We start from the raw sequence: 24,315 nt of genomic DNA, 5'->3' as shown, positions 1-24,315 counted from the left end.
ACTCGGCAAAGACCACTCGGTAAAAAATGAGTCGGCAAAGACGTCTTTGCCGAGTGTCTTTTGTCGGGCACTCGGCAAAGCCTTTGCCGAGTGCTCGACACTCGGCAAAGTTGGAACCGAAAAAAACCCGAAAAAAATAGGAATTTTTACCCAAAAAAATGAATTTTTTTTTTAATTGGTGGAGGACCCCAACCGGTCAGCGCCCATCCATCTCCGGCTTTTTCGCGTAAATTTCACGGCTATGCGGCCAATGGGATTTGAACCCGAGACCTCCCGCTGGGCACAAACCTCCTCTACCACTACATCACACTGTCACTTGTGTCTAGATTCCGTTTTAGTTCCCAATATATTATACTAAACCGAGTGTAAATTATTTGTTTGAGGCCCTAAACAAATTCAAATAAAAAAGTTGTGAACTACAAAGTTTCGTAACTTTTCGAGATCTACACTTTTAGTTTAGGAAGTTTTTCCATTTGAGGTCGTTTACAAAATTTTAATTTTAAAATTTGAAAATTCAAACGCAGTTTTGCATGACAAGATGTTTTCAAATCAAAAAGTTACCAACTACAATGTTTCATAACTTTTGCAGATCTACAATTTTTATTTAGGAAGTTTTTCCATCCGAGGTCTTTTGAAAATTCAAATTTTCAAATTTTCAAATTCAAACGTCGTTTTTGCATGACAAAATGATTTCAAATCAAAATGTTGCCAACTACAAAATTTCATAACTTCTCAAGATCTACAAAGTTTATTTTGGTCATTTGTTCATCCGACATAGTGGTAGTAACATTGTTCACAAATCTTATATATCTGTCTTCTACTTTCATGAAACTAATATGAGAGATATGAGAGATGCAGATTTTATAAAACAACGTTATTGTCGCTTTGTCAAATGAAGAAATGACCAAAATAAACTTTGTAGATCTTGAGAAGTTATACAATTTTGTAGTTGAAAAGTTTTTCATTTGAATTCATTTAGGGCCTCAAAAATTGATTCGAAAAACTGATTTGCCGAGGGCCAACAAAATGCACACGGCAAAATGCCTCTTTGCCGAGTGCCAAAACATAGGCACTCGGCAAACTGAGAGTAAATTGCTTGTTTGAGGGCCTAAATGAATTCAAATCAAAAAGTGGTCAACTACAAAGTTTCATAACTTTTTGAGATCTACAATTTTCATTTAGTAAGTTTTTCCATCCGAGGTCGTTTGAAAAATTTGAATTTTAAATTTGAGAGATTCAAACGTAGTTTTGCATGATAAGATGATTTCAAATTAAAAAGTTGTCAACTACATAGTTTCATAACTTTTGGAGATCTACAATTTTCATTTAGGAAGTTTTTCCATCCGAGGTCGTTTGAAAAATTCAAATTTTAAAATTTTCAAATTCAAACGTCGTTTTTGCATGACAACATGATTTCAAATCAAAATGTTGCCAACTACAAAATTTCATAACTTATCAAGATCTACAAAGTTTATTTTGGTCATTTATTCATCCAACATAGTGGTAGTAACATTGTTCACAAATCTTATATATTTGTCTTCTACTTTCATGAAACTAATATGAGAGATATGAGAGATGTAGATTTTATGAACAACGTTATTGTCGCTTTGTCAAATGAAGAAATGACCAAAATAAACTTTGTAGATCTTGAGAAGTTATACAACTTTGTAGTTGAAAAGTTTTTCATTTGAATTCATTTAGGGCCTCAAAAATTGCTTCAAAAAACTGATTTGCCGAGGGCCAAAAAAATGCACACGGCAAAAAGCCTCTTTGCCGAGTGCCAAAACAAAGGCACTCGGCAAAATACATCTTTGCCGAGTGCCAGAAAAAAACACTCGGCAAAGACGTATTTTGCCGTGTGTTTTTGTTTGCCGAGTGTATTTTATTTGGCACTCGGCAAACATGGTCTTTGCCGAGTGCCCGATAAAATATACTCGGCAAAGCCTCCGGCACTCGGCAAATCGCCGGTTTCCGGTAGTGTATACAAATTGATGTATATAGATATTTGGAGCTAACGGGATCAGTCAGTCACACACTAAGTGGATAAGAAATCACTCCCTCTACCCACATATGTTAATTAACAACTAGATGCACAAAACTGGTGTTTATGAAATAAGCTCTAAGCATCAGAATTGGAGGTGAAAAAATTCCATCTGTGAATAAATTCAAAATAAGTAATATGTTGGCATATCCATATATAATCTCTGATGTTTTTTTATGAATCTCTATAAAAAAGAGATGTTGAATCATCTGTACTATAGATAAGTAGACTAATTTATTTAATAATTATCACACAATGGCACTGCATATGAATTAAACAAACAAATAAAAATGATTAGATCTGTTAATGCACCATTATAACTCCCAGCTACGTATAGATGTAAATATGTAATGAAAAAAATATAAAAAGATCAATATCTGACATTGATAAGAATTAAAGAGTCTTGTGATTACTCTCTCAATCCTATTCTGTAGCCTAGTGGCTTTGGAAAATCAGCAGATAATGCGAAAGTTAGAAGCTCTATGTTTGTCCCACTTCAATTCTGAACGTGCAGGCAGCACTACAGTAAGAACAGACAGCTGTCGAGCCCTTCCGCAAAGCCACCATGACCGCCTTCACCTATGACTGAACAAGAACAAAATTATGAGAAATTACCATTGGGTAAGACATCTATTGTTATCCAAATAAATTTTCTGCATTCTACATGGAGAAGAAGGGGAAGAACAAAAAAAAAACAAAAAGAGGCGTCATATAGACAGCCGCACTTTTTTTTAGGGGTATAGACAGCCGCACTTACAATAATAGCCACCTTGCATTGTTTGCCTCTCTCAGCTTCGTTGTGGAGTAGCAACGGGATCAGGAGCATCTGCAGCTGTGCCGGACTGTGGACCATCACCGGCAGAACCACCGCACAGGCCAAGCAGGCAGCCGGCACAAGCCCGGACGACGTACTGCAGCAGCGAGCATGGGTGTGCAGGCAGTGCAGTGAATAACCACGACGACACGACGAGGGCGAAGAAGAGGTGTCCGTCTCCACGTCCACCTTTTCTGCTTCCTCATCGTCGCCGTCTTCTCCTCTACCGCCCTTGCCCGTCTCGCTTCTTCTCCATTTCTCTCTGTTATTGTTCGGGCAAATCGTGCTAGATAAAATGCTGGTGTGCCTACAGCTAGCCTAATCCGTCTATGCCTGCCTCGATGGGCATGTAAACTGCAACACTTCGCTGATGGAAAATCGATGTACCAGTGCTCCTGTTCACTTCGCTGAAAAGTCAAGATGAAAAGTATTGTTGGCTGATTTGTTATGAGAAAAAAACACTATCTTTGCCCATCTTTGCCGAGTGTTTTTTTTACACTCGGCAAACCACATCTTTACCGAGTGTTTTTTTTTTGCCGAGTGTTTTTATGGCAGCACTCGGTAAAGAACTTGTTCGCCGAGTGCCCGAGAGAAAACACTCGGCAAATACAAAAACACTCGGCAAATTTGACATTTCTGGTAGTGATGGTTTGGTGAGCTCATTGATGAAACGATAATAATGCTCACGCGCGGGCATCCTTCCGCCCGGACTGTCTCCCCAACTCCTCACTCGTCCGTCGTGCGGCCGTCCGCCCGCCCCGCTCCATCGCGCCGCCGCCACCATCCCCCGCGACCACTGGCGGAGCCTCTTGGAGGCGAAGCTGGGCTGCTACACCCCCCGCCCTAAACAAATTTCTGACGCTAGCTATAATGAAGTTATTTAGCACAAGACTTAAGGCATCAACTCTTCCATAATCCAATCACATCTTTTCTATTTCGCCCCCTCTTCGTTTTGCATCAGGCTCCGCCGCTGCCCGTGACACACCCCGTCCCCGCGACACCTTCATCCCCTGCCCGCGCCATGCCAGTCCTCCGCCGCGCCCAGGCCAGGCAGGAGAGGAGGCCGTCGCTGGCCGGCCCTAGGCCAGGCGCAGGCACAGTTGGCCTCTATCAGGTCACACCACCATCCTCGGGCGTCGACTGGCCGGAACCGGCCGTTCCCCGCTTTACGCTGCATCGTACGAAAGAAGGGTGAAAAACATATGTTGCAAGCCTTATGTTTCAAGTGTTTGAGATGTTTTATAAGTATGTTGCAAATGTTTCATATGGATGTTGCAGAAGTAGATCGAGATGTTGCATATGTTGCAATGGTGGTACACTTATGTTTCAAGCTACTATTCCTAATGTTTCATCTGTTTTTCTAGACGTATGTTGCAAGTGTGTTTATTTGGATGTTCCATATATTTCACACGTATGTTGCGAGGGTTTTATTTGGATGCTGCGTATGTTTTACAATGACTTTTCATGTGTTTTCGGGTATTTTTGCAAGTATTTCAGACGCATGTTTCAAATGTTACATCTTCTTCATACATATGTTGCAAGTGTTGCATATGGATGTCTCAAAAGTAGATCAGGTGTTGCAAATGTTGCAATGGCGTCGGTACCTGGTGAACAGCAGCTTGCCACAAGGCTTCGGCTCCTACCTCGTGTGGCGTGCCTCACCCTCTCCTCTCCCTCCCCTTCCTTCCCTTCCCTCCATCTCGTCTCGGCTTTGGCGTTGGAGTGGGGGTCGTCAAGTTTGTTGCATTCGGACGCAGGCGTTGGCGTAGGATGGGACGCGGGACGCGGGTGGCATGGGAGATGCGGGGCGCAGGAGGCATAGAATGCGATGCGGGCGCATGTGCGGGAGCAGCGTCCGGTGAGTCCTGTAGCCCTCCCGTTGATGAATTGATGATGGGAGACTATACATGTTTTTTTGGTTAGTTGATGGGGGAGAAGGAAAGGAAGAACGTACGGTGACATATCATACAACGCGTCAACGATAGAAAAATGCTAACTCCGTGTGTGTAATCTAGAAAATTAGTCTTGCTACTGTCTCTTCTTTGAAACGATGGAAGTTTGAAACGGTTGTGCATATTGTACGTAGACCTCTGTGTCAGTTACAACTTACAATGTAGGGACAGGCTAGCCCCCGGACATCCAGCCCTAGGCCCGGGTCCCGAAGCTGCTCCCCGCGCCTGCTCTGTGCCACACGCCCCGCTCACTCGGGTCCCGCGCCACTCGAGGGACTCACGCCTCACCCACGCAGCCCACCCCCATGCAGGCCCACGCCACTCGAACATCACTAGCATCGAGAATAGCCACCGAGGCGAGGCAGCAGAAAGCGAGGAGAGAGATGCAACATCTGATCTGTTTTTGAAACATCTAGATACAACACTTGCAACATACGTGTGAAGACAGATGAAACGTTTGAAACATGTATCTGAAACACTTGCAAAAAAAACATTTGAAAACCCTTGCAACACTTACGCAACATCCAGATAAAACACTTGCAACATATGTGCGAAACTTATGAAACATTCAAATAAACACACTTTCAACATATGCAACATCTCGATCTACTTTTGCAACATCCATACGAAACACTTGCAACATACCTCTGAAACAATGAAACACTTGAAACATGCACTTTTAGCGCAATGTCACCTTGCTGCTTGGACGAATGGAGCTCATCGTTGTGGAGCTCCATGCCACAAAGTGAAAGGAGGTCGCCGGTGCCCGTGATGGACCACCGGCGGAAGAAGACCCTGATGCGGATGCCGTCGAGGCCCGAGAAGCGGTGGTCATCAAGGCAGCCCATGAGGCGGTCGCTGAAGGCAGCGAAGTAACTGCCCGCGGGCAGCACGATGCGTCAACTGGAGCGGAGGTTGACAGCAAAGTCCCCAAAGCCGGCGTCGAGCGTATAGGCACGCGTGTTGGCCGGGAGCAAGCCATGCGGGAAGCCACGGAGGCAGAGCTCGTCATACGCGGTGGTGGCGGGCGGTGACGAGGTGGAGTCCGGGCAGGCGAGCGAGAGCAGGAGCAATGCGGCAAGGAGGGCGGCGAGGAGGAGGCGCACCATCACAGGTTCGTTGCGCGGGTCAGAGATCGGGGAGCGGAGCCGTGGAGGCCTGGAGGACAGAGGGGAACAAAAGGGACGTGTGGGGGCGATGGAACAATCTGGTACGGGAGAGTCAAGCCGTTAAAATGTCTAGACAAGAGTCACGGAACGGACTGCTGCAATTGTCTAGGCCACCCGTTCGCAGGCCCAGCAAGGAGGCGTCCGGACGGACACCAAGCATTATCGTACAACGTACGGTCCAGTCAATGTGATATGATAAACCGACGACAACCATCTGGCATGCACGGAGATGGCCACTTTAAAAAACAACGGAACGACCTCCGACGGTCAGTGCCAGCCGAAGCCGACCCGATCCGGGCGTCCCTCGGCCGGGGACGCCGCCATGCCATGGCCGTGCGTGCTGACCGGCCTTTGGTCAGAGGCGGCGGCAGCATGACTCTCTGCTACTGCTGGGGCTCAGTAGGAGGATAATCCACTAGTTGTCTAAAATTACCAAAAACCAAACATAGGGCTTCCAATGTTCCAATAAATAAATATCGAAAACAAAGAATAAAAAAGGCCTTTTTAACCTTTAATTTTTTTTCTAAAAAATAAAAGTTTTCATCATCAAGTTATTGACGTAATTGTTTGGAAGGGGAACCAAACTAGATTCTCATTTTCCGAAACCACCGACCTCTCTTGTTAACCCTATTTGTAACTTCTGCCAGCTAAACATCCTACGACAGATGGCCAGAATTTTCAGCGAGCAGTGCTGCAATCTTATAGAAATACAATTAAGGTGACAGCTATACTTTTTCTATCTCCTGAAGTGAATATTGACGACAGTTGGCTGCATGTAAGTCTCTTGAATCGAAAGTGCAAGCGGGAAAAATGGGTGAAATAAGGATGAGATTCTTTTCGCTCTGCTGTCAGAAGCACCAGAATCTGAACCTGCAGAATAGAAGAAAAAGATGTAATTATGTTACTTCAAAGAAATACTAAAACAAAGTTACATGCCAAAATAAATTTTATACTTTCTTACTTGCGGTGCCCTAAAACTGGTGATATATTCCCTAAATTATGTCACAAAGGTGAGTTAACCTACAGCTAGGTATGGGGTATGGGATTCATGACTGTACTACTGTGATGTTGCTTCACGAATTATTTGACATGATACCGGTTTATGCTTATAAACTGCCACACAAACTAACTCTAGAATCTCAGCACATGACCACACCAAAGACCAAGGATTTACCTGGCTTGATCTTAAATTTAACAACATTTGGTTGCCTCACCGATATAAATTTTATTGGATGCTCTGTGCAATGCCTATGCCGATCAATTGCAGAAATCAGCTGGAAAAAAGAGAGAGAATGGAACGAAACATTACCACAGATCACATAACAGGGAAAGAAAATTAATATCACACACTTCCATTTCTGTGGCAAACCAAGAAGATCAGTAACAGTCTCATGAAAGTATGAAACTGCATTAAAAACAACAAAACGGTGTAAAGTGCAAAGTTTCTTCAATGTTTGTTCCTACTCCCCTCGTACTGCACTGATTAGAGATTTGCGTGACATTGAAGAAATATATGATTCAAAGTAACAAGGTAACTCTCCCCATGGTTCGGCAAAATGCAAACTGCAGGATATATAGCTACTAAATTTCCAGGAAGTACCACACATACAAACAATCATGCACTAAATGTATACTTAATGCTACCCTGATGAGTCATACCATACAAGATACATTTACATATGACTAGATATTGATGTCAAAAACTTTAGACTAACAACCCTTTTATAGAATGGTGAATTATATTTTCCTACAAGCTCTTCACATAAAGCAAATACTCAACTCTACTATAACAACAGTGTTCAGAAAAAGTTTTCAGATGAGCATTCAGGAGTCACTAGGTGCATGTAATCTCCAAGATCAGATTGCAAATAAAGCAAATAAAAACAAGCCTACATGACATAGATTTTCAGTTTTTAACTTTGAGCATGGCTGTAATTAAATTGTACAAGTGACAATCAACCAATAAAAAGCCCAAGCTGTGTTATACATTGCTTATACTTTATGTTTCCAACAAGTCATCGAACATACCTTCTCATCATACCTAAAAAGGGATAGGTCAAAGTATGGTGAAGGACTCTGTGATTGGCAGGTGTAGGGTAATGACGCCATCATCTTCTTCACAAACTGCAAATGTAACACAAGAAGCATTTAGTTATTTACCAGCAGCTCCAGCATAACACCTTCAGAACAAGATAAGTAATCACAAAATATCTATAACACTAAGTGCCTAACAAAATGAATAATAAGAAGCAATAAAAAATAAACATAAGTAATCACAAAATATCTATAAGACTAAGTGCCTAACAAAATGAATAATAAGAAACAATAAAAAATAAACACCCACGAGCACCAGTTGAATACTAACAGATAAATATGAGGTGATTCCAATGGAATATTAAATTTGCAAGTTCACATCTTGTGAAACAAAGAGCTAAGATGGTCTCTGAAAAAATGTATCATACTCCTTGTTCTATCAATATTACCTGTGAAGAGCTGCTTGCTTTATTTTTAATAGTGCGAAGTTGATCAAGAGCATGAACATCATTGGAGTGCGATGAGATAAATTTTCCATGTGATGAATCTTGTGGATTTGCATGAAAATGGTCATAAAATTGTTCAAACAAAGAATAGAGCTCCTCCGATGAATTCTGTCAGCAATTTATAAGACTCAGAACAACAAAAAATACGATGCAATGCATATCTGATTCTCTGCTAATAGGTACCTCGTAAAGTGAAACAATATCTGTCGTCTCCATGTTGTACACAGCAAAGAATGCTAAATTTTGATCAGTACTTCGAGAAACCTAGAGATATACAAATCGTATTTGCAGTTAGATTACATCCAGATATGCACTACCGGCAGGATGACGGGAAAAATGACTTACCCCTCTATCCACACTACCAAACTTGATAACTCTATCCACACTACCAAACTCGATAAATAGGTGATGGCGATCCAAAAACTGTACCTGTTCAAATATCATATTGTAGGCACCTCTTGCAAATAATCTTTAACAGTGAATCATGTGTTTAGAAAACAACACAGCCACACAGGCCATGGCATCAAGGTCCTGCTATTACTAAGAGCTAAGTAGCTATCGGAAATTACTGAACTGCAGTAATTGCCTGTAAGAATTGAAAAACTGTTCAACAAACCAGAAAAGGGGAAGATAGAACAAAGTGAAAACAAAATACAGCAAAGAATATTTTATGGGTACCTTCCATATAATAAGATCAACATAGTCTTGGAAGTGAAAATAGAACTTCTTCTTCAGATGCTGGACCCTCTGCCAAAAAAAAGAAGATTACTTTAATAAATCGTATTATAATGAAAGAATAAGAAAAAAGAATATTTTCATTTCAACATCCCAAAATAAGCATTAACCTCTACGCGTAAATAAAGTAGAAACATTTGCGAATGATAAATAGGGGCTAAATTAAATAGGATATATAGCATTCTTAATTTATTTAAATAATAATTTTAATCCCAGATTATATGTCCATGTCCTACAATGAACATATCGAAACAAATGGTTCAAATAAGATAACTAACCAAAGTCTGATCTGGAACCTCATTCCAAGTCTTGCGAAATATATATGACAGCAACCGTTGCTTGATGCCAGGAAGAAAAGAACCCCCATAACCAGTCTGCATGCATCAAATCCATTAAAAAGATCATACATATCTCTTTTCCCTCATTTAGATATATCATGTGTAATTTCAGGATCAGAAAATAAACAATCAAATATTCCGAGTACATAGACACATCTGAACAGATGCTGTCATATTTATTTTCTTCAATGACGAATCATATCATACAGTGTCACATATTTTTTTCCCCGGCCAAATTGTACATATAGCACTGTTTTGAAGCTGGTTTGCAAACATACCACTCCTTTATCTCAGATTACTAGTTTAGCACTACTTTGTCACCTCAGTTTACTCTGTCTAGCACTGCACCATCTGATCTTGCATGAACAGCCTTGATCAGTACAGAATCATCACCATCATTAACTCCATTATCTGCCCTGATGCTGACGGGTTTCCCCCTCTCTCACCTAAGCTCACCGGTGGCCAGACCAGGTCCCTTGCCATCCAGTGCATCGCTGCCATTCTTCTTTCCCCAATCTCAAGGTGCTCCTCCACCGAGCGTTCCCTGCATCAGCCGCAACTCATCTCCATCTCGTCTCCCACTTTAATCGAGCTCCAAACCATGCCCGATTTGGCTGCAACTGAACCCCACCAGGTTCATGTAACTGAGCTTGCCGGCCAATGAAGAGCGAGCTGTGAGTGCTAGATGCAGCAGCAGATGCTAGATGCAAGAGGAGAAGCTAGACAGCACAACAATCATCTTCTCTGGTTCTGTAGCAGGGGAGTGGGCTCTAGATCGTCAGGTTTGTCCCTAATCTAATCACAGCACTGCCCTAATCCAGCCAAGGAAGGTGGTATGTTTGCAAAACGTTTCACAGGGAGTGCTATATAGACAATTTGGCCTTTTTTTTCTTTTTGAAGTTAGAACTAAAAGTTGCTGAGCTATTGAGAACCATCAAAACTCAGATTGCAAAATTGAAGTTTTTCAGCCTCTTTTGTCCTGAAAATCAATCATCTCCTAATGAGTTATTAACTTGTTTTGTGTCTAGCAACAACTACATTTCTCACACAAACATCTACTTCAGAAAGAGGCGCTTGGAGTTCTTTCCTCTAATTGGGTAACATGAAAGTTACTTCCTCCATGCATAAATACATCTCTAAAAGACGAAATCAAGGCCAAGCTCGGCCACCTCATTGGGCCACGTCGCCTCCTTTTCCTCCACCGTCGGATTTTGATCGGGCATTGAGCGTGCCCACTGCAGCTATCGTTTCCAGAGGACTCCAGGTCACCCGTCCTCAGGCACCGATCCCAGCCTTGTCCCCGCTGCACGATCTGGCCAGTGGCCGCACGCGCTAATCAGCCGTGCACTGAGATCCCACAGCACCGCGATGGCGCCACGTCCACCATGCTATGACCTCCCTTCCCCTCCTGCCCCTCCTCGTGCCGGTCTCCTCGCTGCTTCATCCGCGGCCATGCTCCAATCCTCCGCCCCGTCCCAAGCCAAATGCACCGGCGTCCCTCTGCTCATCCCCGATGCCTGCCTGCCGCCACCTGTCACCTGCACCCCCGGGTCCGCGCCAGTGCCGCGTAAGATGCACACGATGAAAAAAGGCCACGACACCAGTGCCACGCAGCCTTACGCGCCCCTATGCGCCTATGCGGCTTCCCGCGCCACAGAGCGCGCCGGCAAGCGTCCTAGTAGATGGAGTGGTCGACCACATGGACAACGCCCAACAGCTGCTCGAGGAAATGCCTGCAAGGGAAGGTGCTCTCTGAATAGTTAATGTTTTTAGGAGCTGTAGCCGAGTAGCACTTACAGAGCTAATTCTCGGTGAAATATAGAAATGTGACTTAAATTGTAGGGAGCATGATGCAAGCTTGCTGACGATATACAATTTAATCGACTTAACTCATTGAATGCATAATTGCATATACAACCAACCATACTTTTCTCTGAAGGCCATAAGCTTATTTTGGTGTGGCAAATTTTCTGAAACATATGTGATCGTCCATGTGAATTAAGTGTTATAATCTTGTCACAAAGTTATTCCATGAGTAGGAAGATTAGTGACTCCAAAATTCGCAGAATTCTTGCTTACTATTTATTTATTTAAAATGACCGGTCTTCATCCAGCGATGGCAGGAATAGCTAACAGGCTCCACAATGTACGCGATGAGAGACAAGCTCAGGAGACAGGGAGCTGGATGGTACTTGCCCAGTCTCCTTCCTCTCCTCTGCCTACCTTTGCCTCGCCTGCTCCCAGCAGTTCGAACCAATAAATGTCAATGTGCTATCTACTGCAGATTCGTTTTTTTTTTTTTTTTTTTTTGTAGACTAACAGCAGCTACAATTGGTAAGTTTATCTAAATATGTTTTTGTCAGAAAATCAAATCTAAAATGAAGGAACCTTATTTGATTGGGCATTTCCTAATTTCTGTAAATTGTAGATGCTATGAAGTTTTAGCTGATCAATAAGAGATACATTCGGCTACTCCTACATTTGATGCATTGTTACAAGTTCTACAAGAAGGGGACAGGTTAGTTCCTTATTTTTAGCTTACCTTACCATAACCAGATGCTAATGAAAATTTCAGGAACACTTTATTTTTTTCTAATCTTGTATAGTGTGAGAATCAGATTACTTAATTTTTTTTGGGGGATGCGTCCCCATCACTACATTGATATTTTGTGCATGTGTTGGAAGCAATTCTAGGCTATGATTCTTGAGATGCAGAGTTGGATCTCATGGCTTAACAATATATACCAGAAGGTCATCACAACCAATTGCCTGCCTACTACGTTGTCTCTGTTCCAGAGTTCTTAAGATCAACCCAAATTTTTTGATTTCATAATCCACTTCTACCATAAGACTGCAACACTTTGCTACAGGTGAAGCTACAAGAGTTAGCACTGTAACTTTTCCTCCACTTTGAGCTGTGTGTTCATTTGCAACACAATAGCCTACACTTATGTTGTAGTTTTTTCTCAAGAACATGCAGGTGAGCTGCATATATTTGTACTAAGAATATTGAAAACATTGTAGTTTTATATTTAGATTTCAAAGGAAGTTGTGTTCTGTGTTCTGCTTTTGGTCTATTAAATTCAGTTGCTAAACATTATTCTGCTTTTGTGTTGCATTAAGAGGACAGTAGACACATTTCTAAGGATTATTGTTAATATCATCAGGTGCATGGTTGATATTTTCATGTGCTTTTCTCCCTATTCTATATTATAGATTTAGAGCGATGAGTGCATGATTAGTTGTTGACATTTAGTTGTATATGCTCTGCAATCCATTTATTTTTAGCAGCTTTCTACTTAGCAGTTGTAAACCATTACAGATATGAACTTAAAAAGTAATAACAAGAACAAATTGACCAATAGCAAATACTGTACCCACTGGTTCTCCGATGGGAGAGCCCAAGTCGGCGTGGCAACGCCGCGCCTATGTTTTCTAGTGTCCATCTAGGCTTGTTCTATACTCCTAATCCTAGACAAACTTAACTTTGACGGTTTGACCACAAATACCTAAAATTTATTATATAGATTGAGAACACAAAATTAACACTAGTAGATTAATTATGAAAAATAATTTCATAATATATAATGCATTCAATTTAACATAATATGTCTTTGTCGCGACATTACCATGTTTGACTAGGACAAACTTAGATGCACTAATATTTGAGATTGGAGGAAGTAACACAAACATCTACATTTCTAGTTTTCTATTATCTCATCACACTGTTACTGCAAGAAGTACAGAATCCTCTTCATCCTTTATGATGAGTGAGGCTGACAACAACAAATGAATTTGAGTTTATAACGTATAGGAGAAAAAAACAGCTCTAGTTTTATTTTTCTATTATCAAATATCTCTAATATACTATAAAATTCAAAGTCAGTGTCTTTGCAATACTTCAAACATAATAAAACATTACCAGCAGACAATCCCAGGGCATCTATTTGGTTAATAAATAGACAGACTAGGGCAGGTACTAACAGATGGATCTCCTCCATGTAACAGATACTGATAATGTGGCATACTTAGCTCTATAAATACATCAGCATTATGACAATATATGATACTGTCTGATAGATTGGTGGTTGTTTGATGAGTGATGACCATGCAAAACGCTTTAGACATGTCCAAATTGATATATTAACAAGAATATGCACAGATCAGTTCAATTCAAATGTAAATTACAATCCTATACCAAATAAGAATAAATGATGTAAAGTACTTAAAAATCCAACAAAGTTGCAGTATAACATCTGCAGATACCTGGGCATGTGAATGAAGAAATAGTTCATCATCTTCCCGGCAGAACGCACCAATTCTGCGTACCTCAACAAGGTTGCCTGAATCTCGGATCTGTAGGATATGTACTGTTTGGTACCGCAGAGAAACAATACAAAGCAGATCCTCATACAAGTAAGCGCCAATACTATGTGACAGATTGATAAAATCATTGCAGAAAGCCTTTTCATCCAGTATCACGCCATCTTCTAGCCTGGTAACACAAATAGAGATGTCCTAATCCACCCAAACGATGAAAGCAATTGTTACAAAATATATTGTAACTTGGATCCCCAACAAATTCATTCCTCCTGAGACAAAAATAGTACCTCACAAGATAAAAAGTTATTTTCTCAAATGATCGCACCCCGTGTATTGCACCCTCAGTGGCAGTTGAATCATTACTTTGTGCAGTTGATGTTGCAAATAAACCAAATTGATTGCATTCCATGTACAGGAAAAAGTCCTTGCAAATGTACTCATTGCTGGATGCAGGTGGAATTGAGTAGAGCTGCTTAAAGAAACTATCAAACTTCTTTGTTTTTGCTGGAAGATCATGAGAATCACAGTCTTCATTACATGAATATGTCAACCAGATGGGACAGTATACAATCAAATTTTGGTGATTTCGGCTAAAAGCCACAAGATATTTCCCATCATCAGTGAACTTGCGAAATGAATAATCTGGGCAATCTATGTCATATATAGTGTAGCTTGGGACCAAATTCTCGTAGAACTGTCTAATAGTGTTAACCTGCCAACAGTATGGAAAGAACCAAAAGAAACTTAGATTTTACTTGGTCAGAGAACAATTGGACTTTAATTTGAACATTAAAGAGCATGCTACCACCTTTTGTTAATAATATGCATTATTACAACATTCACCAAAGCAAATGACTTTACGAAAAGCATTTCCCAACCACACAGAAATGAGCGTGAATTTGCATACATAACAGAACTATATGTAAAAAACATCATGTCAATCCAGATTATTACCTTCTCACTTCTCATCATCTGACCTAAATAAAAGATTTATTTTTTTATTTATTTTAATGTTTTTAATGTTTCAAACTAAGTGATCAATTGTTCAGTTACTCCCTCAAATCTCAAAAGAGTGATGTTTCATTGTTTTGGACATCGACAGGGTCTCCAAAACACAACTTTGACTAGTAATTTCCACCATAGTACATCCTCCAGTTTCCATGGTTAAAAAAGAAAAAAATAAATAGCAGAAGTACTCAATGCAAAAGGCCAGACAATTCAGGACACTGTTTCAGACTTTTCAGTGTCAAGTTGGACACTGTATTGCATTTATTTTCCGTATGATAACATAAAGCACGTAGCAAACAGAAATACAAGACATGTATATTGATGACGAGGTGATCTCAAATTGATAATTGTTGTACAAATGTATGATCTGAATAATTCCGAGCTAAGCATAGCTTAAAAGATTGGCAGGACGCAGGACAAGGTAGACATCAGTTGAAGCATATCCCAGCAATAGCATTCAGAAAGGCATGATCTGGCTTGGTTATCTTCCAGCATTTCAGCGTCCTTTGCAAGCAAGACAGTGTAATAGTCCATCTGGAACTTGCTGTCGTGCAGCAACATCACCGCACCAGTCTCACAGAGGCAGAGCAAAAGGCTAATCCTCACACAGTCTTGGGCCAAACACGAACTAGCAGCAACCGCAGCTAACCCTTTCCAGGCCTAATCCGCCGTTCCCGGTCGACTGCACCGGACAGAAGACACGACCACACACACAACGACAGGAGGGAGCAGAGGGTGAGGAGGAGGAAGCGTACTGCGGCGCCGGGGCGCGGGGAGAGGAGCTGCCGGTCGAAGACCCTGGAAGCGAGGTTGCCGCTGCGGAAGAAGCGCGCCATCTCAGCGCGCGGCGGGAGGTAGCCTCAGCGGTAGCATAGCACGCGTGGGGGTAGGGGGGATCGGAGGGCCGGGAGCCGCACCGTGACGGGCAGTGGCCGTGGCCTTGCCCGGCTGGGCTGGGTCACGGTGAGCAGCTCGTGGGTTTCTTCTCCCCTCAGCGGCAGAAGAGCTGCCTGCGGGTACGGGAGCGAGCCGAGGAGGGAGGGGAGGGGATCTTTCGGCAGGAGACGGAGACGGACAGACGGGGTGGGAGCGGCCGGCGTGGGGAAGTGTGGGGCGGAGGAGCGGCGGTGACGCGCGCTAGTCAGTAGGGGTTGGGATGTGAGGCCAGTGTCAGCCCACCGAGCACCGACCGAGGCCACATCTAGAATTACTGCAAATAATAAAGATTCAATAAAAAAAAACTAATATGATAAGATCTTTGAAACAAGATCACACTACTATGGCCTTGTTTCTTCCCGTCAAGTTTACTCCCCATCTATTGAATATTTGATATATGCACGTAATATTAAATATAGACTAAAAAATAACTAATTACACAATTTACGACTAATTTGTGAGATAAATCTTTTAAACCTAATTAGATCATGATTTGACAATGTGGTGCTACAGTAACATATGCGCTAATAACGGATTAATTAGGTTTAATAAATTTGTCTCGTGGATTACTAACGGATTCTGTAATTTTTTTATTAGTATCCGACCCCCAATGCAACACCCCCATATGACAACTGATGTGATACCCCAAAATAAAATATTTTTAAAGGTGGAACAATTTTGTTGTGAAGCTAAAACAATTAGTTCAGCCTCACAAAGAAATTGTCGAGCTTAAAAAAATTATTCCAAGAATATTCATCGAACTATTGTCAATTGTTGTCTAGTAATCGAAATCTAGGTTAGAAAATACATTATTTTTCTTTTTTTCGAATCAAGAGTACAAACTCAACCACTCACAAAACACAGGTATATACGAACGTTTTTGAGGGATTGGTCGGCTGGATCTTGAGATCGACGAAGCCACTGTTGAACCTTTCAATCTTCATTTGCACAGAATCACATGCGTGCGTCGGTAGCAACCTGGGCATCCTTCGATGACGGCTCATCTTCGAGTTCGACTTTTAGGTCCCCTTTGGTAGGGCTCAAAATAGCTCCAACTCTAACTTCTCCGAGGAAGCCATTTTAAAGCTGTTTTAAGGAGCCAAGGCTCCTCTGAAGGAGCTATTTTGAGGAGCCCTCTCAAACACACTCTTAAAGTGTTTGGTTCTCAAATAGGATTTATAGCTTGGATGTGTGCATATACAATGAGCAGATGTATTGCATCTGAAAACGAAAAAATATTAGGTTTGATACATTGGTAGGTGTGCCTGCGGGTGCAATAAACATGTGAATGTGTTTAGTTGCAAGTACAATTGCATAGACCCTTCACCTTGAGGGCAGACATGTCACTCGTCCGATACATCCACTCATACTGCATTAATAGTAAAACTCTGCATTAATAGTAAAACTCAACTTGGACGTATCTACTTTTACAACATGATATCCTAATTTATATGAATAGATGCATGCGACCAAACGATACCCTCGTTCATATTATACGCAGGAGTAGATGTGCAGGCCGGGCAAAGAAAAAGGTCAACTCTCAACTATCGCAAAAAGTCATATTTTCCTCCAGAAAACCAGACATAACTTCTCCCCCATCTTTTCAAACCGGACATATGACCTTCCCGGCTGTTTCTCTAGGTGATTTTTTCTCTTATATTTATTTAGGTTGAATCTCTAAAAAAATCATAGTAAATTACAAAAAATGATAAAATGGAAAATGCAAATTTGTTAGACTGCACGTGAGTAGATCTACACGGAAAACATACGATGCGGTATGCTTTAGTAAAAAAAATTGCTCTAGCTTTAGATCTATGCTTTTCTGTGATTAATTCATAGCCGCATTTTATGTGGTCCTAATGTGGTGAAATTTTTATGATTAACTAATCATTGTATACTTGAGATGTAGTAAAAATTTAATGCTCGTTGAATCATGTATGACTAAGTTATAGAATTATTCAGGTTTATACTTATTAAATAGTTTTAAAATAATTAAAAGTGTATCAAAATAAAAAAATATATATTCTCTGTATAATTTTGTCTATGACAAAGTGTTCATAAGATATAACAATAGTAATATTACATAGAGAACACACATTTTCTATTTTATACGATTTAAAAAGTACGGAGTTATATCCGGTTTTCTGGTTGATATAGGAAAAACTGACTTCTGCGATAGTTAACGTAGACAAATAGACTTTTTTATTACAACCAAAACGTTACCCGCCGGAAAGTTGCAACCTAATCCCGTAATCCAGCCTGTGTCATTCGGCGGCCTCCCCGCCGCAGGCGAAAGAGAGCGCCGGCATCACCGCATCAGTGGTCCCTCGTGGCAATGGCTGCTGTCTGATTGGCTGCCGTCGCCGCTCGTCCTCCGTCGTGCTTCGCCGACATCCTTACCCATGGCACCACCGCTCCTCCACTTCCGCCTCCATCCACAATGCCTCCTCCTGCCCCGCCTCCGCCGCTCCGTCCCCGCCCGCCTCGTCCTCCGCCTCAGCCTCAAAACCCTCTGCTGCTACTCCTCGGATTACTCCCCGCCGCCCCTCCACGGCCCCTCGCTCCGCCGCGGCCGCGCCCCGCCGGACCACCCGGACCCCTTCGCTCGCTCCTTCGACCTCGCCGCGCTCCGCGTCCCCGCCGCCGCCTGCGCGCCACTCGAGCGCCGCCTCCGGGGCCACCTCCTCAACTGGCCCCGCGTCCGCAACGTCGTCCGCCTCCCCAATGACCAGGGCCTCCTCTCCCTGCCGTCTCCCCCGCGCTTCTCCGCCGAGGAATTGGGCACCCCGGCCCCGCCGACCACCGCGGTGGCGCGGCGGGAGAAGCTGGCCCGCGAGTTCAACGCCCGGGGCTTCGTGCGTTTCCCCAACCTCGCCCGCCTCTCGCGGCCCAGTCCCGCCGCGCGGAAGTGGAGGGAGAGGAAGGCGGGTAGTGAGAGCGACGAGGAGGCGACGCGTGGGCGTGACGAAGACAAGGTGTATGTGGTGGAGGTGGTGGGGGAGGGAAGCGAGGGCGACGAAGACGATTTGAAGGGGTTGGTCGGGGAAGAGGGCCTCCGGAGGGGCGCGTGGCGGACTGGCCCCAGCCGGCTGCTGCTGCTGGACGAGAAATACCCCGGGAGAGGAGTTGATGAGCTCCCAGAGGCCGTCAAGGTGCTGCTCATTTCTGCTGCACTTGACATAGCTGCTTCACTTTAGCATGATAGCTTATTCGTAGTTTCTCACTTTATGGTTTTATTAGGAAGTGGTGCATATCAAGGATGATATTGATAATTTCGTACCCTACTTCTACGCCGGACTTTGGCGGACCATGATTGTGAATCCTTTGATGATCAACTAGAAATTCAGCAACATTTCCAAGTTTCATTTACTAACATATTTATTTACACTATGTAATTCATTTACTTTTATAATCTGTTCTCACTTAGTTAATATGTGTCTTATCTTGTTGTAGTGGATATTTCTTTACTGGTTTTAGTTACTTATTTTTCAGGTTGTTTTAGACCATGAAACTCACCAGAATGGATCATCTGCCTATGAGCTTGTACATTGTCAGCTAACCTTGTTCTACAACTACTGGCCGATGCATGAGGTATCTTAATACTTGTTTACACTTGAATCCCTAAGCACCATTTGCTTTCAAATTTGGTTTGCTGATAAATATTTTTGTTGTTTTGCAAATGAATTTTCTGTTGAGGATTACACAAATTGCTTACTTTTTTCTAGTGGGTTTTTGGTTTAGGCCTCCTGATTATCACATATCTCATTGTTTATCTAAGCCTTTGTTAGTTGTAACGCACATGGTTTTTATATAATATACTTGAGTGCTCATAGGAGGTGATAAGTGAGCTCTGCAATGGTGACTTATGCAGCTTGGTTAATTAGAAGCTCTAAATAGTTATTCTTTGGTTTTCTCTAGTTTTTATTATTCAATCAGATGCGTTTACATTCTAATAACAATGTTGAGAGAGATCTAATGACAATCTAATTTGTGGAGACTTTCTGGAATGGGATGTTTTTGTTCCATTTACAATTATAATAACAGCTTCAGATAAGCATTGCATCCCACTAATTAACTAATTTCTAAGGTTCAGCTAAAACTGTCATGCTTGCTCCAGTGGCAAACAGATGTACGGTTATAAAATTGGTTCATGCATGCAGTGTTACCTAGACCTGGCAATACCACTGTCTTATTTGACATGTGTCACAAGCGTTGACACTGTTAGGACCTCTATTTTAGTTACAGAGTAAAGTATTTCTAATTATGAAACATGAGAATATGCAAAGGGCTCCTGCATGTGAGAGAAAAAGAACATGCAAAGAAAACTACATATCTTTAATTTCACTTGAGACATCTAATTTGTGTTGGCGTCTAACACTTGCATATTGTCCAGGTAACACTGCCTTTGCAAATTCAGGATCAGACAAAAAATTCAGTCCTTCCAGGTTAGATTGAGTTATCTCAACATCTCGGTGTCTGTTTCTTGTTTTCTCATAAACAAAGTCGGTCAACTCTTTGCTTCAAAGACATAGCCAGAGAGTGTCAAGGGCGTCAAGCCCTCGGGTAGCTGGCCCTCGGCTACGCAACTCGTAGCCTCGGTCCGTCGTCTTCTCCGGCGAGGTTGCCCCTGCCGCAGGCTTGGTTGAGAAAGAGATTAGGAGATTGGTTCGGTAATATCTTTCTTGACCCTTCCCAATAGTCTGTTACAGAATATATGGCCTTTGGCCCCAACTGCGTGAGCAGCATGCAGCATGCACCTATAATCTAGGAACTGAAAATAGAAGCCTATCTCTACTTTCCATCTGAGCCACTCGGTGTGGTCGCACCCTGTGCGTCCTCACGCGCGCGCAGCGCTCCCTCAGCGCGTTCTGCGTCGCGCCGGATGTCCCTGGCCCGGCGGCGCCTGTAAGTGCTCCCGACCATGACAGAGAGAGTATAGCATTTGAAATATAAATTGTGCAATATTTGTTTTGTTTCCAAAATTTGATGTGATGGATTGATTTTGGAAAATCACATACTAGAAGTTAGGAGATGCAAGTCTATTGTCTGGATCATGAGGGCTATAATAAGGTGCTGCCAGTTTGCCACACCGTTACTAGTTCATTAGTCCATTAAATGCGTTAACCACATCAGTGCAAAAAATTCAATGAACAGCTTATGCATTGGGTATTTTGCTTTTTGGGATATTTCAATCCTGAATTACCACTCCATTGAGGGTCATATCTAAATTATACCTAGTTTTCTGTATGTCTTCCATATTTTGGAGCATTACAGGATATGACACCATTGGGCCGCTGATGTGTGGGGTAGAGTGTCATATCCTGAAATACCTCTCTATTGAGCGTCATATCTCAAATGATTCCTTTTACTTTGTACATTTCATGTTGTTTAACTATTTTGACCCTTAGATTATATTGTGTAGGTATTAGAGGCACTACTCCCTGAAGGTGTAATAATTCCAACAGGCTTTGAAACAGTGGGGCATATTGCGCACTTGAACTTGCAGGATGATCATTTACCTTATTGCTCAGGTAATATCTGATTACTTGGTATGTTGGCTCCCAAACTTAGTTTGAGATTCTTTTTCCTGCATCCAATACTTTGGTTTGCTATGCAGGTGGTACTGGACAAAAACAAGCCAAAAATCCAAACCGTCGTCGATAAGACTGATTCTATTCAAAATGATTACAGAACCATGCAACTCGAAGTCTTAGCTGGTAATGGTTCGCTCCACACAACGGTCAATTGAGAGTGGTCTTCGTTTTCAAGTTGATCTTGGAACAGTGTATGTTCTTACACTTACCTGACTCATATTTGTCTGAATCCATTTGACATTGTTTGCTGCTGCAAAGTCATAAAAGCAACAAAATGTATTTTTTCATGTATGCTCTGTTATCGTGTACTAGTACAAATTACACTTTGCTTGAATATTGAAGATTATGTTATGGAGAATAATTTCTAGTCTGAATATACAATGCTCTAGTAACCATTGTCTGATGGTTGATTCTGCCAATTTCTCAAAAATAAGAGAATATATTCATTTTTTCTGAAGCAAGCGTTACTCATCTGTCCAAATTTCTTTTTGTTTCCTGTCCTAATAACTTTAAATGGCGATATCTGCAGCTATCGGAATTCTAGGTTGGCCACGGAGATGCAGAGGCTCGTCAACAATATCTATAAGAGCTCTGATGTTGTTTGTAAGTCAAAGCGCTGCAGTTCTTCCTAGCACTGTTATGTCCTTTTTAAATAATTGGCAATGTTGAACCTAACATATAATTGCAACTTCTTATCATTCCATGCTTTGCAATTCGAATTTTTCCGCTGTGTCCCCAGAAATCCTGCCATCAAACACGAGAGCCCATGTTACTTTGACTTTCTTCTATAGCGTTACATGCCCGCTACACATTGAGAAGTACCAAGGTCAATATGATCCTAAAGTTTTTAAGACACATGATTGCCCATTTATCCATGCTATATGGTCAGGGTATCAGTTTTTTTAAGAATGGGATCTATAGAAGATTCTGTTAAACATAAAGCAGGTCCATCCATCTACTTTCTTTTATAGCCCTTTTCCTATTGGCAGTTCTTGGTCCATTTGATTTAGCCTAGAACAATATAATTAAGTAATAACATTGCTGAAAGGTGTACAGAGATAGAGAGATGGGGAAACACCGCACACCCTACCGGGGGGGTCGGGGGGGAGACCTTTCATAGCCGAGGAGGCTTGATGTACAAGTAATATGAGTACAGTACAATTTACTCTATACATATTTCTAATACCCGCCCGCAGTCGCAGCGAGAGGATCTCGGACGCAAAGACTGGACCTAAAGTCAGTAAACACTGTGGTATGCCAGATATATCTGCTCATACGATCCAATCTACTCACTGTGGTGTTGGATGGAGGCTGGCTTGCTCCAGTTTCTGCAGGGTATACCAGCTTCATTCAGTTGCTGCAGAAGACTGGAGCAAACTGTAATATTCATGATGATCTGGGAGGCTTGCCGATAGAGATTGTTGCGATGTACGAGTGCAAGAAAGAAGTTGAGTTGTTACTGCCCTTGATTTTACTAAATTTCAAATGTCAGAAATGGGAGTGTTGCTATGATGGTAAAATGTGCTATGCCAGATTAGTTCAGTGCTGTGCATTTGATAAGTTTCTTCAGTTCACTAGTTGCATGACTGAGCACCATTTAGGACAATTCAGTAAGGGGATGCAAGCTGCTGTTTACCCACACTCGGATATTCTCACAGCAAATTCCAATAGCCAGGTGGTGGATTTCAAGATGAAAGAGATGTGGATCCTTCAGTTTTATCCTCAGGCAGTGGAAGATCCATCTACAACATCTCTGTTGATGACAGCTCATTTTTTGTTGGAAATAAACTCAGTGCCATTACATATTCCAAAAGATGCAGTCCAGATGCAGTCACAACCTTGGATATCTTTCAGTTGTTTCCCAGCTGGTGAGCAGAAGCAATGGGCACCTCCTTTGCTAGGCAAAAGCAAGATGAACGAACTTGCTGACTGTCATAGAAGCTTTGTTGTGGTGGGTAAATACACAATCAGTGATAAGATTCAGATCACCACTTGTTCAGTTCTGACATTCAGACAGATGTTCATAACTGGAGATAGTTGCACAAACTTGTTGACTGATATAGAGAAAGTACAGTGGAAGCCTCCATGGTTATCTATGCAACAGAATTATGCTCACCACAGACTGCAGATGATGCATGCGGCTACAATCATCAAGTTCATGGGCTGCTTGCTTTGTAGTGCGGAAAAGTCTCAAGCTCCATGGGATCCTGGTGGCTTCAAGACCGGCTTGAGGGCGGAGGGAAATGTCATGTACTGGGGCGATGGATGGGCTTCCAAGCTAGTCTGCGGATGGGCTTCCAACCTGGTCTGCGGATGGGCTTCCAAGGCCTTCGCTGGACAGGAGCCGAAGAGATAAACTCCAAGGCTGCTTCGGGAGAAGGCATCGAACAGAACCCAAACGTACCCGTCGTCTTCCTCCTTCCATCTAGAACTCGACCTCTCTTGCTGTTCTTGCTTCCCTGCCTCTAATCCTTGCTATTCCCAGTCTAAACTCCCTCTGATTCTCCAGATATTGTATCAAGTTACCCTTGTAATGGAGATTGGTAGTCAAGGATCATCACGTAAATGTGCAGTGCGAGTTCGAAGACACTTTTTTTTTTCCTTTAAAACGAGAGAAACAAATTGAATTTCTTTCCCAGCATGAATGGATGAAAGGGCAAGACGATGCAGACAAACACTAGAACTGAACAACCGTCCTCGCTCTCACCCCGTCGATCTCATCCGCGTCAACTGAGCAGCTAGCAGTCAGCAGGCAGCAGCACGCCTGCTCTGTATCCCAAGCTCAGATGGATTAAACTCGCCCAACAACTCTCGATCACGCCAAGTAGGAGTATATTCAATGCTCAAATCAATCTCCACCGGCCC

General features: G+C 42.3%; 2 protein-coding genes across 3 annotated transcripts; one reads left to right on the top strand and one right to left on the bottom strand.

Annotated features, from left to right (window-relative positions):
• Nucleotides 1–5,594: 5,594 nt before the first annotated feature.
• LOC136532307 (light-mediated development protein DET1) lies at nucleotides 5,595–16,037 on the bottom strand. Of its 2 annotated transcripts, none has more exons than XM_066524913.1 (11): nucleotides 15,676–16,034; nucleotides 14,200–14,624; nucleotides 13,856–14,084; nucleotides 9,530–9,625; nucleotides 9,195–9,263; nucleotides 8,862–8,945; nucleotides 8,700–8,780; nucleotides 8,460–8,624; nucleotides 8,005–8,100; nucleotides 7,151–7,250; nucleotides 5,595–6,846 (listed from the first exon to the last, which is right to left on the bottom strand). In XM_066524913.1, the coding sequence occupies exons 1-11, from the start codon at nucleotides 15,754–15,756 to the stop codon at nucleotides 6,713–6,715; spliced, it is 1,560 nt and encodes a 519-aa protein (XP_066381010.1). In that variant the 5' UTR covers nucleotides 15,757–16,034; the 3' UTR covers nucleotides 5,595–6,712. The 2 variants fall into 2 exon arrangements, 1 of the variants encoding a protein (XP_066381010.1); XR_010778208.1 differs by having other exon boundaries at nucleotides 6,829–6,846; nucleotides 8,018–8,100; nucleotides 15,676–16,037.
• A 1,935-nt stretch (nucleotides 16,038–17,972) lies between these two features.
• Nucleotides 17,973–24,039, top strand: LOC136532304 (uncharacterized). Its single transcript, XM_066524911.1, is given in 7 exon segments — nucleotides 17,973–19,008; nucleotides 19,349–19,447; nucleotides 21,279–21,387; nucleotides 21,463–21,599; nucleotides 21,601–21,641; nucleotides 21,980–22,053; nucleotides 22,647–24,039. Coding segments are annotated over 7 exon segments (2,370 nt in total). The 5' UTR covers nucleotides 17,973–18,258; the 3' UTR covers nucleotides 23,807–24,039.
• Nucleotides 24,040–24,315: the final 276 nt, after the last annotated feature.

Source organism: Miscanthus floridulus, unplaced genomic scaffold (genome assembly GCF_019320115.1).
Source record: "Miscanthus floridulus cultivar M001 unplaced genomic scaffold, ASM1932011v1 fs_573_2_3, whole genome shotgun sequence".
Classification (NCBI taxonomy): domain Eukaryota; kingdom Viridiplantae; phylum Streptophyta; class Magnoliopsida; order Poales; family Poaceae; genus Miscanthus; species Miscanthus floridulus.
Note: the sequence above shows the minus strand (reverse complement) of the source record. Positions and strands in the feature narration are given on the sequence as shown.